Consider the following 15,863-nt stretch of genomic DNA (forward strand, 5'->3'; position numbering starts at 1 on the left):
TAGGGTTGCTACATAAGTTCATTAGATCTACAATGTAATGGTACAAAAAGTGCCAGGTAGCAATGAAATTCGTTTCCAGTACGCAGACTTGGCAATTAAACAGTACATTTTTTTTTTAATCTGCTCATTTTTCAAAAATGAAAATTAGGAAATTTCAAATCTGCTTGCATCAAACTTGTTGGCACACTTTTTTAAATACCCCATGATTAGATCACGTTGAACTTTCATTTAAAAGTATTACCTCCATTATACTTCTCTCTACTTTTTTCTCAATTTGCTTAATAGAAAATATTTACTACGACTTATTAGAATTGGATAATTTTGCTAGGCAATCCGCTCTCGTAAGCTTGGTTCGTATTTTCACTTTTTATGTTGCTATCCTGGTTTGTTTAATTCACAAGTTATGAAGAGTATAATATAATAAACGGAATTCGATAATTACCAATAAATTAGTTAAACATTTTATTTTAAATTCACTTCGATTGCATCTATAGCAGTTTTCTTTTAATTGCCCACAATAATTGATTTTTCGTTTTGTACACACTCAGAACTCTTGTGACTTGCAGATAATATCATTGCCACTTTCTAATCAGTACCTCTGGTATTTAATATTTACAGTGTTTTAATGCATACTTTAGTTTCAAGAGAAAAAGAAATCTACAAATGTATTATTATTCACAATATTCTTGGTTATCATTTGAACGGTTGATATACCTAATCACTTTCACTTATCCGCTAACGAAAAACTTGTGTCTACAAAATTTTTAGAGAATGTGAAAATTCCCATACAAAAGTATCAAAGTTTCGAGAGACGAGATATGTTGAACGCATGCGCTATAAATGTCAAAACTGTAATTTACTATCTAGATACAAAAATGATAGAATTATTGTGCCTTCTCATGTGCTGTGACATCAGAACAAAAAATCAACACACGAGAAGAAGAGGAAGAATAAGCGAAAGTGAGTGAAAGCCAATAATATAAAACGATGGAGAGAGTACAGAAGGTGGTGCTTTCGAAAACTGGTACTTTATTTTCGGCGAGACTATTGAGAGATATCGGCACAGAAGATAAACAAACTTTTGAGTGCAAATGTATACACACGCAGTTGTGTATACGATGCAATTCATATTCTTGGCTTTCCACTCACATTCGCTTATATTATACTTCCTCTTCTTCTTGATGGTTTATTTTTTGTACTGACGTCATCTCATATTCTATCATTCTTGAAATTTATTCCATACTCTGAACAACGCCTGATTTGAAAGCGTGGAAATGAGCGGGCGCAATTGGGCTGTCCATTCCACTATGACGTAGCAGCCAAAGTTACTCTGATAATTCTAGAAGGAATTTTATTAATTTATCATAAATTTATTGAACTACTCACGTCAATTAAATACAGTTTTGGTTATAAAGGGATAACTTGCTAATAGGTCTGTCACAATGGGTCCGATGCGGCAACGTATTTGACTGTGTAAACGTTCCGTGGTTTCACAATGAAAGTATTGCCGAATACAATCAAAAAAAAGAACAAATGTTCTCGTTCTTCTGATATATTTAATATTGTATATAATATTACATTTCGTTGAGTATAAAGGGATGTTGGTTCGTTCTATTTTATAAACATAAAAAAGCCACTCAAATTCCTTTCATTCCAGTGAGATATTTTCATTACAAAATACATTCAAAATAAATAAAAATTCATTAATTCATTCAAATTCATACCATACATACAACATTTTTTAAAATATTGAGATGAAAAACATTAAATAGCAATTCATAAATTCATAAATTGTATATTAACATGTTAAAGTAAAAAATTTAAATATATAACTTTCACCTACATATATACTTTCACAATCCATTGAAATGTTAAACAAATCACATCCACACATTTTGCCACCACTTAAAACTAAATTTAAAGTTTGTACTTTAAGTTGATCTTGGGTATTTTCTGAATGCTTCATAAGGTAGATGTCCAATACCTTAACAAATCAGCATTGCTATTTATTGTTGCAGGAGTTTAATCTTTTTTCAACCACTTGCCAAGAGCATCACATAGCGTATCCAGACAATTCGCATCCCTCTGTCTTTTGCTTTTGTTTGTGGTTGTGCTGGAGGTTGTTTGTTTTTCATGACAAATTAATGGTGATGACGAGTTTTCTGGGATGGATGGCGAGTGTTCAACGATGGATCGCTGAAATTCATACCCTTCATGAGAGTAAGCCCCAAAGACCGACGACATCCATCGGGAGACCCTTACCACCTTCTTAAGCTCCCGACCCCCGAATGCCGTTATCGGAGTCCAAACACCACCCATCGCAGACGAAGAGCTCCAGCTTCCCCGAGAGTCCCGCGTAACCTTGGCACAATTACGTTCTGGATATTGTAGCAGGTTAAAGTCCTATCTATCCAGAATCGACCCCGACATACTAAACATATGTCCAGCATGTGAAAGCACCCCGCACGACACTAACCACCTTTTCACATGCCCCAACAAACCCACTCATCTAACACCCCTCTCCCTCTGGACCCAACCCGTCGAAACAGCCAGTTTCCTGGGCCTACCGTTAGATGAACTAGACGAAGACGACCGGTAATTACACTACACTGTCAGGGCGAAGATACTGCTACAACAACAATAACAACCGACGTCGAATGTAACAAGTTATCCTCCATTGGCGTGTTGCTATTAAAGTTTGTGTTGCAAAATGTCCTGTTTTAAAAGATAGAAATAACACAAAATATAATTTATTTTTGTTTTTTATAATAATTATTAGAGATATGACAATCCTACCTTTAAAGCGCTTTCGGCTCCATCTATTGCCTTTTATAAAACTCCCTCGCCGCAGCTATGGCTCCTTGCAGCCTTAGAACAAAATGGAACTAAAAGGTGGTGGTTGTGGCAGCATAAACATTCTCCAATGCTGCTGAAGTGTCAGTCCTTGGCCGGATACAAATCCGGTCCGTGAAATTAAATAAATGAAATTAAATTAAAATAAGTTTTGTTCGTTTTATTTTCATTTTCCAATCAAATCACAAATATGGTAGAAACACTTACCTGGCCAGAGTCAGTGTTTGAATCGGATAGAAAAAAATGTAGAGGAGCGTTGGGAGGAAATTATAAGGAAAATTAATTTGCATGGCCCACCTAGAAGAACGGCCATGGAATAGAAATAAGTAAACATAAATTTAATGCCGTGCATAATTGCTCTCAAACTATTGATATTGAGGGTGAGTTGTGGGAGGAATCTCTTGTAACCCCATATCTTCACCTTCTTTAGATTATGTTAAAAAAGCTCCGTAATAAAAATGAGCTCCAAAAATGTTAAGTGGAGACCGCGAATTTCACTGTACTAACATCAAGTGTCATTTCGTAGTTTGACAGTTATATTTAACGCGCTATTTGCATGCGCAAATACATTGATTTGATAGGCGTCATTTTGAAAATGAAATTTTAAGACAGCATACTGGCCACATGAGAAAACGGGTCAAAATCAATTCAGTAGAAGATGTAGATGTGGGTTAATAGATATTATTCACAATGGAGCGATTCTACTACCGTATTCAACAGCTGATTATCATGCTAGAACAACTGTGACGTCCTCGCATTAAAAGAAATTTGACAATCGAGAATTCGGGAAAAGTTTTACTGAAACAGCTGGTTAGTTTTTTTGGTTGGTGGTTTGAATGTCAAAATAATGCTTTGTTAACATTCAGATTATGGAATTCATGGATAATAATCAGTTGATTTCGACATTCGAACCACCAAATTGCAAAAACAAAACACGTGAAAATTATGTTTTTATAATTGCTAGCTTATATAAATTCGTTTTTAGCACAACTACAAGTTGACAAAATGTAGTAGTAGACGCTTTTAACACGGTCAGTGATGAAAAAGATTATACCTGTCGTTGCTGTAGTACGCGCTGGTCAGCACAAATACTTATCGGGCTTAAATCTACAAAAACAATTGAGTGCACAGAATGCCGAAGATTGGGCCAACTTTCGCAATTACCTTATACTGCAGCAACATAACCCTGTGTATACCATAGGCATTCGTACCAAGAATTACTCCGAAGACGATGAACGACGTTTACGTAAACTGGGTGCTGAATTTTATCGAACGAATCGTGGCGGACTGATCACTTTTCATGGACCGGGTCAATTGGTTGCATATCCTGTAATACATTTGCGTCAATTCCAGCCTAAGATGCGCTGGTATGTTGCAACATTGGAGGAGACTGTTATTGCCACTTGTCGAAAGATGGGTGTTCTGCAGGCAACAACTACATCAGACACTGGCATATGGGTAGGAAATAACAAGATTTGTGCTATAGGGGTGCATGGCTCTCGGTATGTCACCACACACGGTATTGGTCTTAATTGCTGCACAGATCTACGCTGGTTCGAGCATATTGTCCCATGCGGTATTGAAGGAAAAGGAGTAACTTCATTGAGTCAGGAACTGAAGAGAAACGTTTCTGTAGAAGAAACTGCGAGTGTGTTTGTTCAATGTTTTATGGAACACTTTGAATGCAAAGTGCTTGATGAGGCTTGAATTAATTTTGTTCTAGATAAGAGTAAGGTTTTTAAAAGTGTACGTATTCATTCATATATTATAATAAAACAAAAGTGTACCAAATGTCAAAAAATAAATTGAAGAAATGTGTTATAAGATCACTAAACAGATCCCACAAATTTACTTACTCATATGATGTCTGATTGAATATTCTAGTATCTCTATTTATTCCTACTTTCTTATTAAAATTTAGTTATTAACTAAATCGTGATTTATTTAAACTATTTTTTAACTCTTTGCTATCAACAATAACTTTTCCTCTTTTAAGCGCCTCAATTCGTCCAAGTTCGCGTAGCTCAGCTTTACGAATACGTCTCTCTGAACGGGATTCCACGGCATTATTAAAATAACGGTCCCGAAAATCTAGCGAGTTTGAGAATGTGCATGCAAGCTGCCCAGCATCTTGTGTATGAGCCACATCAAGTTTTTCATAAGTTAGCAACCTACGTGAAGTAAGTCCTGAAAGTGGTTGATCCGAATTAGCTACCAACATTAGACTACTGTGTTGCGGAATCATGCCATTACAGTAGTCTTCACTATAATAAAAAAAAAAATTAATATTGTTAACTTCGTTATGAATAAGGACAAACCGATGATACGGCAGCCAACACACTAAACGGCCGCCCACTTTCAAATGCTGTGCCGAAAAATTAAGGAGATCAACGTAAAGATGTTGTAACGCATAATGTGAGGTTGACGGATAATGAGGCATATCCTTGGTGCGTGTGTTTTCCTTTAATGCCTTTTTCGTCTCTACCTTTTCAGTAGCTTCACGAATGCCATATGGTGCTGTATAGAAAAAAGATAATAGTAAACAACTAATCCTTATTACACTATTATATAAAGGGTGTCCGAAATTGACGCGCCATTATTATTTAAAAATATTATGTGAAAAGCCCGAAAACTGGAAGCTTAGTACAAAGTACACATATGGAGATCTATAAACATAATAGATAAATGAACAAACCCGTATTTATTTGCACTTTCAATGTCTTGACAATTCTCAATATCGGTTTGGTATAAAGGTATATTAACCCCTTGGGTACATTTGACGTCTGCTGACGACTACTCCGAGCAACCAAAATTTAAATCTGTTCCACATGCTAATATTTACTCAAATTAATCCGTACCGAAGGGGTTAACTTCATAATATATCTTACAATTTCAGGCCAGTGAAAGCACTCCAAAAATTACTAATTCATTCATTTACGTTTAAAAAAACAAAAACACCAATGACAGTGAACTAATTTCCAAGTTCTCAAAATAATTTGTGAATGAAATTCGACATTTCTGTTAATTTCAAATTTCAGTTAATTTTGCGAAACAGGATATATAGTAGGCACAATAAATCCTATTCCAATATTTTACTTACGATCTGTAATTATTGCATCGAATTTGAGCTCCTTGCGCCAAAGAGTTTTGGAAAAATCTGATACAACAACGTCTATGTATCGATCTCCACATCCATATTGTTCCAAATTGGAACGTACTCCCTCATCTTTTTCACGCATTTTTTGTGTTATGCGGCTTGGGCGTGAACGTCCATGGAGCATCATAAAATCAATGTCAGCACCAAGTACATAACCTATGTACATATGTATGTATCAAAAATATGTAATAGAACCAAAACATAACAATTTGTAAACCTACCACCAAATTTTGCGGCACTCACCAGCAAGGATCCCGTACCTACAAAGGGATCAAAAATTAAATCGCCCTCTTTAACCAGTGCTTGATTTGCCATTAGCAGGCTTAGTTGTGCATCCATACTGGTATTTCCGATAAACTTCCGTTTTTTCAATGATAGCAACTTAATGAGATCACGCTGCCCATTAGCAATCTTAAAAACAGAATCGTAGAGAAATCCAACAAAAATACATCTATTTAATTACCAAACGTCCGAAAAGCACTTCATCGGGTTCAAGTGGAACTTGCGTTGGGTCAAGACCGTAGAACTCGATATAACACCATTCCTCTTGAGGTGTTTTCAGATCTACTTCACCTTGAAATGGCAGGTATTCTAATGTCTCTATTTTTTCCACTTTTTCCTTCTGCGAAATATGTTTATTATAGGTTTCGACAGCAATTTTAAACGTACATTTGCTGTAAGGCTCAATGAGTTGTTTATTATTTCTAACGAAATTTTGCAACTTTTCGTGAAAGCCCTCCAGGGTGTTCGAATGAGACCATAATTCATATACACTTCGTAGGCTGACACAACGGGATGCAAACTTTAAAGCAGCTTCGTCATTAGGAAACTCGACTATCCAAAAAGGTTTCTGTAAACAAGTGAAAATATATGTGTATATATAAATCCATTTTTCGCTTAGATAAAATAGTACTTACCAGTAAATTAGTGTCTGATATTCGATGCTTCAGTCCGAAGAGCTTAAGGATTGAGTCGAATTCCTAAAGGAACATATATGTTAGTTAATTTTGTTTCAAACCTAGCAAATTCTAACGCACAGCAAAGCGAAAATCTAAATGTTCTTGAGCAAACCACAAAATATATTTTTTCCAATTGTTCGTCATGGTAGAAAATAATATTTATGTTTTTGTATTGTGAAGCACTCCTCAAAATTGGTCTAAGTCGGGCCCTATACGGTCATAAATACCGCGAAATTCGATTGAGAAAAATAACAATCGATATCGATGGAACACGCTCCACTCGGAATGTACCTTCCATACAAGAATGATGGAAAAGAAGATTCCGCCTTCCGAATTCGCCGTGTCGTAAGAGTCTATCCATAAACAAACAAAGGAAGGGAATTACTTGTTTGTGAAGAGAAGATTATGCGAAAGCTATGGAAACAACCAAACACGAGAAATTATACGCACGTACACATCCTTTCTAGCCACGGTGTCTTCCGCATAAAAACGCAAAAAACTGCATTTGCAGGCTCTATGTTCATTTGTGCTTTAACTATATAACACGCGGCACTTCGTTTGCATAAGTTTGTTTAGTTTTAATCTCACAAATTACAATATTACATATTCACTGAATTTTCACAAACATGTAGTTTCTCCTACTCTTGTTTGTTTTGTATTGCGAAGAGAGCTGACGTCAGAGAAAAGTACCTGTTGTTTAATGGCGCCACCTTCAGTACTCAATTCGCATTTTGGCTGCACCAGACGACCTTATATAAGAATAAAGACAAAAGAAAGTAGAAAAAAAGAAAAGAACGAACTACATTGAACAGCCGACATGCAATGGGAACTAGAAACATGCGATGATGGTGCGATTTCATTTCTCACACAGCGAAAGAAAATAAAATAAGCTGGGCTACTGATATCACCTTTAATAGATTCGCCTTGGGTTCATATGTTACTTCTGGATTACTAATAAAACTCTTAAACTAAAGTGTGGTAAACACAAGGAACATTGTTTTTAACTTAAGTTACAAACATGCAATTTTACGGTCAGTGTTACTCGTGTATGGGCATATTAGAAACAATCTTGAAGTTAAGGTGAAAGCTGTTAAGATTTTTGGATTTTGAGGCATGTGGGAAAAAACTTTACAGTTATTTTGGGGCTGCAGAAGAGTACATATGCCCTAAATCGTACAAACAGAAGATTGGTCATAGAATTCCTCATTGAAATATTTTTTTTATAAACAATAGCTCCATCATATTTAATAAAAGACTATAAAAATTCGTAAAAAAACGTTTGTTCCGCACATGTTAGTACATATATTAATATGCGAAAATTCATCTCTTTTCAAATAAAAATCTTGATACCATATTTTCCTTCGTTGTTGATCAATATATTCCTGCTCCAAATATTGATCAATAATTGATATTGTCAGGAATTCCTCATGGGCTCATTATAATTATACTGATTCGATATATGTATATACATATGCTCTACACCCTACACCTTCTAAAAACAGCTGGTGAATTTTTCGCTATTTTGATAACTGATTGGCGTCATCACTTGATGTAAAATAAAACAAATTGAAGTGAAACTCCTTGTTTATATATACTCAGGAATGAGTAAGTGTTATTTAACTTGCTAGCGTCGCCTGTTAAATGAGCTAAGAAAAAAGTTGAGGTTTGCGGATGATGAATGCTAAGTTGAATAGTATAGACCCTACATTAAGGTATTACAACCCTGCGATAAATAGCACTCGGCCATTTTGCTGAAATTTCCACGGTGTATAGAACGGGCCGACGAGTTTCCCAAATTTTTTTGTTGGAAAAGTCAGCTTCTTTGCGATATTATTAAAAATTAGCAGTTGTAGAAGTTAGTTGTGGAAATAATATCAAATAATTATGGCGCGTTACACTCAACGTCCAGAAAATGCTCTGAAAAGAGCAAATGGTAAGTGTTAGTAGCAAGGTAGTAGCCACGCTTATTTTTTTTATCGACGTCACAGCCATAGTGTAGGGGTGACGAGGCGCTGATTTGTCAAAATCAAGAGGACAGCCCAATTATTAGAAAATATGTATACATGAATGCACATATATGTTCACACGGCAGACAGTCCTATTATACCGGAACGACCCGGATTGATATCCAGCCAAGGACTGTCACTGTAGCAACATTCCTCATATACGTTTATGATGAGACATAAATAATAATATGATTGAAAATGGATAATAAAAAAATGATGTGGTTTAATATATTTTTATCTAGAATTCATCGAAGTTGGAAAGCCGTTGCGGGCTTTGGATACTCTCCAGGAGGTGTTCCGTAATAAGCGCTGGAATTATGCTTACTCGGAGACCATTATTGAACCTTTGATGTTCAAATACTTATATTTATGTGTAGAGCTGAAAAAATCTCACATTGCCAAAGAAGGTCTCTTTCAATATCGCAACATGTTCCAGCTTGTGAATGTGAATTCTTTGGAAAATGTTATTCGTGGATATTTGCGTATGGCTGAAGAACATACTGAAGCTGCACAAGCTCAATCGTCGGCAGCTGTTGCTGTTTTAGAATTAGACGATCTGGACAATATCGCTACGCCGGAGAGCATTTTAATGAGCGCTGTATGCGGCGAGGATGCGCAAGATCGTTCCGATCGTACAATTCTATTGCCATGGGTAAAGTTTCTGTGGGAATCCTACTGCCAGTGTTTGGAATTGTTGCGTCTTAATACACACTGTGAAGGCCTATACCACGATATCGCTCGTATGGCATTTCAGTTTTGTCTAAAGTATAACCGCAAAAGTGAATTTCGCCGTTTATGCGATAAGTTGCGAAAACATCTAGAAGATATTTGTAAAAGTACTACCCAAACTACTGGCGTGTCAATTACTAAGCTTGAAACTCAACAATTGTGTTTGGATACTAGGCTTTATCAACTAGACTCGGCTATTCAAATGGAGTTATGGCAAGAGGCCTATAAAGCTATTGAAGATATTCATGGACTTATGGCCTTATCGAAGAAAACGCCCGTTCCCAAAACTATGGCAAATTATTATCAAAAATTAGCAATGGTATTCTCTAAGGCTGGAAATCAGCTTTTCCATGCTGCAGCTCTTTTGAAGCTGTTTCAGTTGACCCGTGAACTGAAAAAGAATTTAACCAAGGACGACATGCAGCGAATGGCTTCTCATGTTCTTATTGCAACTCTGTCAATACCACTGCCATCAGCACATCCCGAATTCGATCGTTTCATTGAGGCTGATAAGAGTCCTCTTGAAAAGGCACAAAAATTAGCTGTGCTGCTCGGTCTGCAACAACCCCCTACCAGGGCGTCATTAATTAAAGAAGTTGTGAGTATGATAATAATATCTAAGTATTATTAGCCATTAATTTTGAGTTGTGTTACAGGTTCGACTTAATGTGCCACAATTAGCTTCAGAAGAGTTCAGGAATCTGTATAACTGGCTTGAAGTTGACTTCAATCCATTGAATTTGTGCAAGCGTGTGCAAACTATTATTGATGTAATTGAAGGTGTTCCTCCAGAGAACAATTTACTGGCTCCGTACATTAAATCTTTAAAGGATGTTACCATCATGCGGTTGATAAGACAGATTTCACAGGTTTATCAGAGTATTGAATTTTGCCGATTGTTACAATTAGCATCTTTCTGTAATATCTTTGAGCTCGAGAAGTTGTTGGTCGAATCTGTGCGCCACAATGACATGCAAATTCGTATTGATCATCAAATGCGATGCATTTATTTCGGTACTGATCTAACCGAGAGTCAGAGGGAAGATCACCCCGATGGTCCAACGCTGCAATCAATGCCTTCCGAACAAATTCGATCCCAGTTAGTGAATATGGCAACGGTTTTAAATCGGGCTGTATCGGTTGTGTATCCCAATCGGGAGAAGGACCAACGTGCTAAATTGCGTGCCCAGATGGTGTATCATTACCATGAAATTAAGGATCGCGAACATCAACGGATTTTGCAACGTCAAAAGATTATCGAAGATCGCAAGGAGTTCATAGAAAAGCAAAACAATGCTCGTGAAGAAGAAGAGGCACGTCGTTTGGAAGAAGAGACGCGCAAGGCGAAATTAGCCGAGCAAAAACGGTTGGAGCAGGAAAATGAAGAACGTGAACGAAAACGTCACCAAAATGAGATTGAGGCTATAAAGGTTAAAAGTTTAAAGGTAGGTATATACTATATGCATTCGAGTGTATATATCTCATAGCAACAAACAATTTTTTTTTAGGATAAAATGCAGCAAATTTCACAAACAGCTCACGGCAAAAAGATGCTTTCAAAATTGGATGAAGAAAGTATTAAAAAGTTGGATGCAGAGCAGATTGCAGCTAGAGAATCGGAAGAACTTCAGCGCGAACGCAAAGAGCTCCAGTCTAAACTTAAGTCCCAAGAAAAAAAAATTGATTACTTCGAACGTGCTAAGCGCATGGAGGAAATTCCACTGTTCGAAAAATATTTGGCCGAGAAACAAGTTAAAGACAAAGGATTTTGGGAGGCTCAAGAACAAACACGAATCGAGAATGCAATTACTGAACGCAAAGACGCCGTTGCCCAGCAAGAACGCTTGAAACGGATGTATGACGATCGAGATGTCTTCCTTGAATCTCTTAAAAAGGAGCGTGCTTCCCTGTATATTGAAAAGCTGAAGAAGTTTGAAGTCGCTTTGGCAGAGGAACGTAAACGTTTGTTAGCACATCGCGCTGAAATGCGACGACAAGAACGTCGTCGTCATTGGCTGCGTGAGAAAGAAGAAGAGCGCCTGCGCAAAGAGGAAGAAATCCGTAGGGTAAAAGAGGAAGAAGAACGCGTTATTGCCGAAGCGTTGCGCAAGGAACGTGAGGCAGAAGAGGAGAAGCGTCGCATTCAATATGAAAAACAACGCGCCAAGGAAGAGGAAGCTGAACGCCGTATTCAAGAAGACCGTGAACGCTTAGCTCGGGAGTTCACTGATCGTGACCAAAATCGGGATAAGGCTGGTGAAAAAGATCGTGACCAATGGCGCATGCGCGGTGAACGTGATCGCGGCGAACGTAGTGATCGCATCGAACGGGGTGATCGTTCAGAACGTAGTGATCGCATCGAACGTGGGGATCGTATCGAGCGCGGTGATCGTATCGAACGCGGTGATCGTATCGACCGTGGCGATCGTGTCGAACGCAGTGATCGTGTCGAACGCGGTGATCGTGTAGAACGTGGTAATGCATCTAACTCGGAATGGCGTCGCGAGCGTCCGGAACGTGGAGAACGTTCTGAGCGCGGGGAACGACCCGAGCGCAAAGAAGGGGAAGGTGGCGCATCCGACTCTTGGCGTGTGCGTCGAGAGCCTGACCCAGCAGCACCACGTGCAGCTGCTTCAGGTGCTGGTCGCGATAATCGTGAAATTCGAGATGGCCGCGATAGCCGCGAAGGAGGTGATAAGTGGCGTCGTGGAGGTGGCGGAGCCAGCGGCGCTCCTAGGCGTGATGATCGAGAAAATCGAGAAGGGGGCGGTAACTGGCGAGACGCGCCCCGTGTCGAACGCGATCGTGATAATCGTGAAAATCGACGTCGCGAGGATAGGGGCGATCGTGAACGACGCGATCGTGATCGTGGTATTGGTGGCGGCGGTAAAGATGCTGGAAATTGGAGAACAGAACGACCTTCTGCGCGCGAAGATAAAGAAAGAAGCGCACCTAAACGCGAGCAACAGGAAAAAGGTTTGAATTTGAGTTTTAATAAGTGAATTCCTGTTAACTTTTTCATTACAGAAAACAAGAGTGGCGATGATGGGGAATGGACAAACGTAAGGCGCCGTTAGATGGAAATTAGGCATTTTGTAAAATAAGTAGAGATCAGAGTGAAACTGAATATTTCAAAATCATACGTAATTCCAAAATAAAACTAAATTACAATTGGAATGTTGTATATCAAATGCCGGTAAAGGAAAAATATTTTTTATTAATAATTGACGTTTTTATGTACTCTGCGAAAATGTTAACTGCATAAACAAATGCTGCGCTTGCCCTACGTATTGTAACCTTAATATACTATGAGGGTATACAAAATATTTGCAAAGTCTTTAATTATCAATAAATATATAAATGAACTTATATTTGTATTACTGGAACGGAACACGATCATTGAAATGCATAATAATATTAGAAGATACCTGCGTATTGAAGAAAGAGGAAAGGTTCAAGCACTTTTAAGTAAATGCTTCTAATGATGTGGTGAATACCAAGTTGATACTTTTCCATTGCTTGGTATCGTAAAATTTTTGTTTGCCCTTTCTTTTATTTGTTATTTTGAATAGTAAGTTACCGTTAATATTGAAATTGTCAAGTATATATTTATAGATAACCACTATTTTTATTTGCATATTCATCTTTAAAGACCTATACAAAAAAGGTGCCCAACATCAGAAAAGTATCAGCTTAGCTTTTTTAACAGATTAACAGTGCTGGAAAACTACCGTTTTTGATACGTTCCTGGATCTTCTGGAAAAGAAAACTTGCATCTCTGACTCGAAAACCAGCGACGTGATCCTTGATGGCCGACAAGATATAGGCCCCTATTATGAGTTGTATTCGATATTCGCTAGTTGTCGAAGATCGAAAATCGAATGTCAATTTGGTATTATGAGCGGTGCAACCCTATCGAAATTTTCGTTGTTTACCGAATTTAGAGTCGAATGCAATTTTGCTTTCGATCGTGTAGCGTATAGTGGGAAAACTTGTTAAAGTTTAAGTTGTTTGCGATTATTTATGGTTTTATAGTAACCAAATAATAAATATATACTAATTTTGTTAATATTATGCAGGGCGAAAGTCGTGAGTACCAAACAACAATTAGAAAGGCGAATCCACAATTCGCAAAAGGGATTTGCCCCAAACTTCGAGCAGCAAAAAAATGGGAGGAATTTACAACGGAGCTGAATTGCTTGGGACCACCAGTGAGAACGGCAGCAAAATGGATTAAGTTTAATAATGGTTTTTTTTGTGGTGTTTATAGAAATACATTTTCATATTTTTTTCGAATGACGAATAATTGAATAAAGAAAATTTATAACAAAAATAAAACAGAAAGTGTGGTGTAAAGGTTTCTATTTAATACTTTTTAGATTTTTCTATAATATTCTCAAAATTTCATTTCTTATGTTTTCTAATTCTCCGTTATTTGACTCCACTTCAATATCTTCAGCATCATCGTACACATTGGGTTGAGCAAGTCCTAGCATACCTTCATTACCAATACTCAATTGGTACGATCCCTGAGCACAAACTCGCAGAACTGTGGCTAGCTTTAAAATATTTGGAATCAATTTGGCTCGGGTGCACTGCTGCAACTGGTTTTCTGTACTGGACAGTAGGTTCACAAACGGCTCTTTAGATAATCTAAAGTTTTTTAAAAATCTGTAAGGAAATTTCAGTAATATTAAGTACGTCAACACATTTTGAAAGCTCTAAATTTACTCAGTGGAAGCCATTTCTAGGTGGTTGGATGCGTCCCTCAACTGTTTCCTACTTCTAGCTAGTTCCACTAATCTTTCATCGTCCGATGAATCGTCGAACCACAACTCCGTTGTACTCATTTTCACAAAAAATACTTTTTTTACCTTTTAAAAATAATGTTAGCAAAGAATTTCAACACAATCGGTTTTTCTTTTATTTTGATTTGCTGTATCAGCTGAGAAAAAATTATCTATTGTAAATGCGTCGAGCGATCGAAATTCACAATAGTCCTATTCTTCAACGAATGAGCACCATAATACCAAATGAAAATTCGTTCGATCAGCACTTTCGACTACAGTCGAAGATCGAATGTTGCTCATAATAGGGCATAGATCATGATGGAAAGAATAATGAGATGGCGCCTATCGTGGTGCCGTTACTTTGCGCTCAGCGAATTTGACAACTAGTTACGTGATTTTAGCTCCAGTATGGCCAGATTACCATTTTCGTAACTTGATTTAGCATTTTTTTTTTTGTTATTTTTATTATTTTTTGTCTCGGAGTTTTAGTTCTTTCTTCATGACATTTTTCTTGCTGTTCTAATTAAAATGTAATGTTTATAATTTTGTAAAATAAACATTTTTTAATAATTATTTAAATAATTCACCCAGTTTTATTTAGCTTTACTTTTTTTTAACTTCTGGTGGCATTGCCCGCGATTGCAGGTGTTGTTGGTGTTCTGCTTTCGGCAGTCAAATCTCTCTCTCGCTACTGCAGTGTTGCCTAGCTTTGGATATAAAAACGCACTAAAATGCCCATTAAAAAAAAATAAAACACCCAGTTTTTATTGAATCACTTAAAGAACTTTGTATGCGTGACAAATTGTCTTTAAAATGTGCGTTTTTTTAAATAAATGTGTTATGCTTATGTACAATTTAATTTATGAGTTTTTTTTGTTAAGCGAGACTCTTTTGTTAAGGGAACGACTTTTTTGCTATATTTGAATTTATGTAACTAGATAAGGTACTCTTTTTGTAAAAATGTCAGTATTTTCTTTCGTATGCTTTAGTATTTTCTGGTATTTTGTTGCTTATTTTTACAATGAATGCAACTCTTAATGTCCTTTGTCTCGTCTCACTAAGGATTGATGGCCGAAAGAAACGATTACACCTCTATGGTTTTAATCCGCATTCAGTAAATTCAAACGCCTTTTAAAATGTGTAAAAAGGTTTTCAATCTTAAGAAGAGTTGAGAGAGGGACATGTAATATTCTTGCATAACCTTAAAAGGAGCAAAAAATTAAATTCACACTTTCAAAATATCAAATTTTATAAGATGCAACTTATTTTCCTTAGTACTAAAATCTTCTCAGAGTGGCCGTTTTTAAACTTCTTTTGTATAATAATACAGTTTTTTGTTAACCTAAAGTTTCGGTAGCTTTAAATTAAA

General features: G+C 37.0%; 4 protein-coding genes and 1 long non-coding RNA gene across 6 annotated transcripts; 2 read left to right on the forward strand and 3 right to left on the reverse strand.

Moving 5' to 3' along the window:
* Nucleotides 1-1,409: 1,409 nt before the first annotated feature.
* LOC128856044 (uncharacterized) lies at nt 1,410-3,480 on the reverse strand. Its single transcript, XR_008453784.1, has 4 exons — nt 3,275-3,480; nt 3,061-3,150; nt 2,797-2,943; nt 1,410-2,715 (listed from the first exon to the last, which is right to left on the reverse strand). It is a non-coding gene; the product is annotated as an uncharacterized LOC128856044 (long non-coding RNA).
* A 109-nt stretch (nt 3,481-3,589) lies between these two features.
* On the forward strand, nt 3,590-4,691 carry LOC128856042 (putative lipoyltransferase 2, mitochondrial). 2 transcript variants are annotated; one of them, XM_054091397.1, is made up of 2 exons: nt 3,590-3,663; nt 3,839-4,691. In XM_054091397.1, exon 2 carries the CDS (start codon nt 3,892-3,894, stop codon nt 4,558-4,560), a length of 669 nt encoding a protein of 222 aa, XP_053947372.1. In that variant the 5' UTR covers nt 3,590-3,663; nt 3,839-3,891; the 3' UTR covers nt 4,561-4,691. The 2 variants fall into 2 exon arrangements, with proteins under 2 accessions (XP_053947372.1, XP_053947371.1); XM_054091396.1 differs by having other exon boundaries at nt 3,592-3,663; nt 3,818-4,691.
* LOC128856041 (tRNA (guanine(10)-N2)-methyltransferase homolog) lies at nt 4,675-7,198 on the reverse strand. The gene is made up of 7 exons (XM_054091395.1): nt 7,048-7,198; nt 6,928-6,990; nt 6,474-6,860; nt 6,232-6,421; nt 5,954-6,166; nt 5,172-5,370; nt 4,675-5,117 (listed from the first exon to the last, which is right to left on the reverse strand). Exons 1-7 carry the CDS (start codon nt 7,111-7,113, stop codon nt 4,778-4,780), a joined length of 1,458 nt encoding a protein of 485 aa, XP_053947370.1. The 5' UTR covers nt 7,114-7,198; the 3' UTR covers nt 4,675-4,777.
* A 1,509-nt stretch (nt 7,199-8,707) lies between these two features.
* On the forward strand, nt 8,708-13,069 carry LOC128856045 (eukaryotic translation initiation factor 3 subunit A). Its single transcript, XM_054091398.1, has 5 exons — nt 8,708-8,902; nt 9,218-10,302; nt 10,361-11,149; nt 11,213-12,680; nt 12,732-13,069. The coding sequence occupies exons 1-5, from the start codon at nt 8,854-8,856 to the stop codon at nt 12,779-12,781; spliced, it is 3,441 nt and encodes a 1,146-aa protein (XP_053947373.1). The 5' UTR covers nt 8,708-8,853; the 3' UTR covers nt 12,782-13,069.
* A 980-nt stretch (nt 13,070-14,049) lies between these two features.
* LOC128856046 (uncharacterized) lies at nt 14,050-14,787 on the reverse strand. The gene is made up of 2 exons (XM_054091399.1): nt 14,436-14,787; nt 14,050-14,375 (listed from the first exon to the last, which is right to left on the reverse strand). The coding sequence occupies exons 1-2, from the start codon at nt 14,552-14,554 to the stop codon at nt 14,090-14,092; spliced, it is 405 nt and encodes a 134-aa protein (XP_053947374.1). The 5' UTR covers nt 14,555-14,787; the 3' UTR covers nt 14,050-14,089.
* Nucleotides 14,788-15,863: the final 1,076 nt, after the last annotated feature.

Source organism: Anastrepha ludens, chromosome 2 (assembly GCF_028408465.1).
Source record: "Anastrepha ludens isolate Willacy chromosome 2, idAnaLude1.1, whole genome shotgun sequence".
In the NCBI taxonomy this organism is placed as follows: Eukaryota; Metazoa; Arthropoda; class Insecta; order Diptera; family Tephritidae; genus Anastrepha; species Anastrepha ludens.

Coding starts and splice junctions, on each gene's coding strand:
- LOC128856045 (XM_054091398.1), top strand. CDS start 8,854: ATGGCGCGTTACACTCAACGTCCAGAAAATGCTCTGAAAAGAGCAAAT. Junction 8,903..9,217: donor TGCTCTGAAAAGAGCAAATG/GTAAGTGTTAGT, acceptor ATTTTTATCTAG/AATTCATCGAAGTTGGAAAG. Junction 11,150..11,212: donor TAAAGGTTAAAAGTTTAAAG/GTAGGTATATAC, acceptor ATTTTTTTTTAG/GATAAAATGCAGCAAATTTC.
- LOC128856042 (XM_054091397.1), top strand. CDS start 3,892: ATGAAAAAGATTATACCTGTCGTTGCTGTAGTACGCGCTGGTCAGCAC.
- LOC128856046 (XM_054091399.1), bottom strand. CDS start 14,554: ATGAGTACAACGGAGTTGTGGTTCGACGATTCATCGGACGATGAAAGA. Junction 14,376..14,435: donor CTAGAAATGGCTTCCACTGA/GTAAATTTAGAG, acceptor ATTTCCTTACAG/ATTTTTAAAAAACTTTAGAT.
- LOC128856041 (XM_054091395.1), bottom strand. CDS start 7,113: ATGACGAACAATTGGAAAAAATATATTTTGTGGTTTGCTCAAGAACAT. Junction 6,861..6,927: donor TATCAGACACTAATTTACTG/GTAAGTACTATT, acceptor ACTTGTTTACAG/AAACCTTTTTGGATAGTCGA. Junction 6,167..6,231: donor GAGTGCCGCAAAATTTGGTG/GTAGGTTTACAA, acceptor ATATGTACATAG/GTTATGTACTTGGTGCTGAC.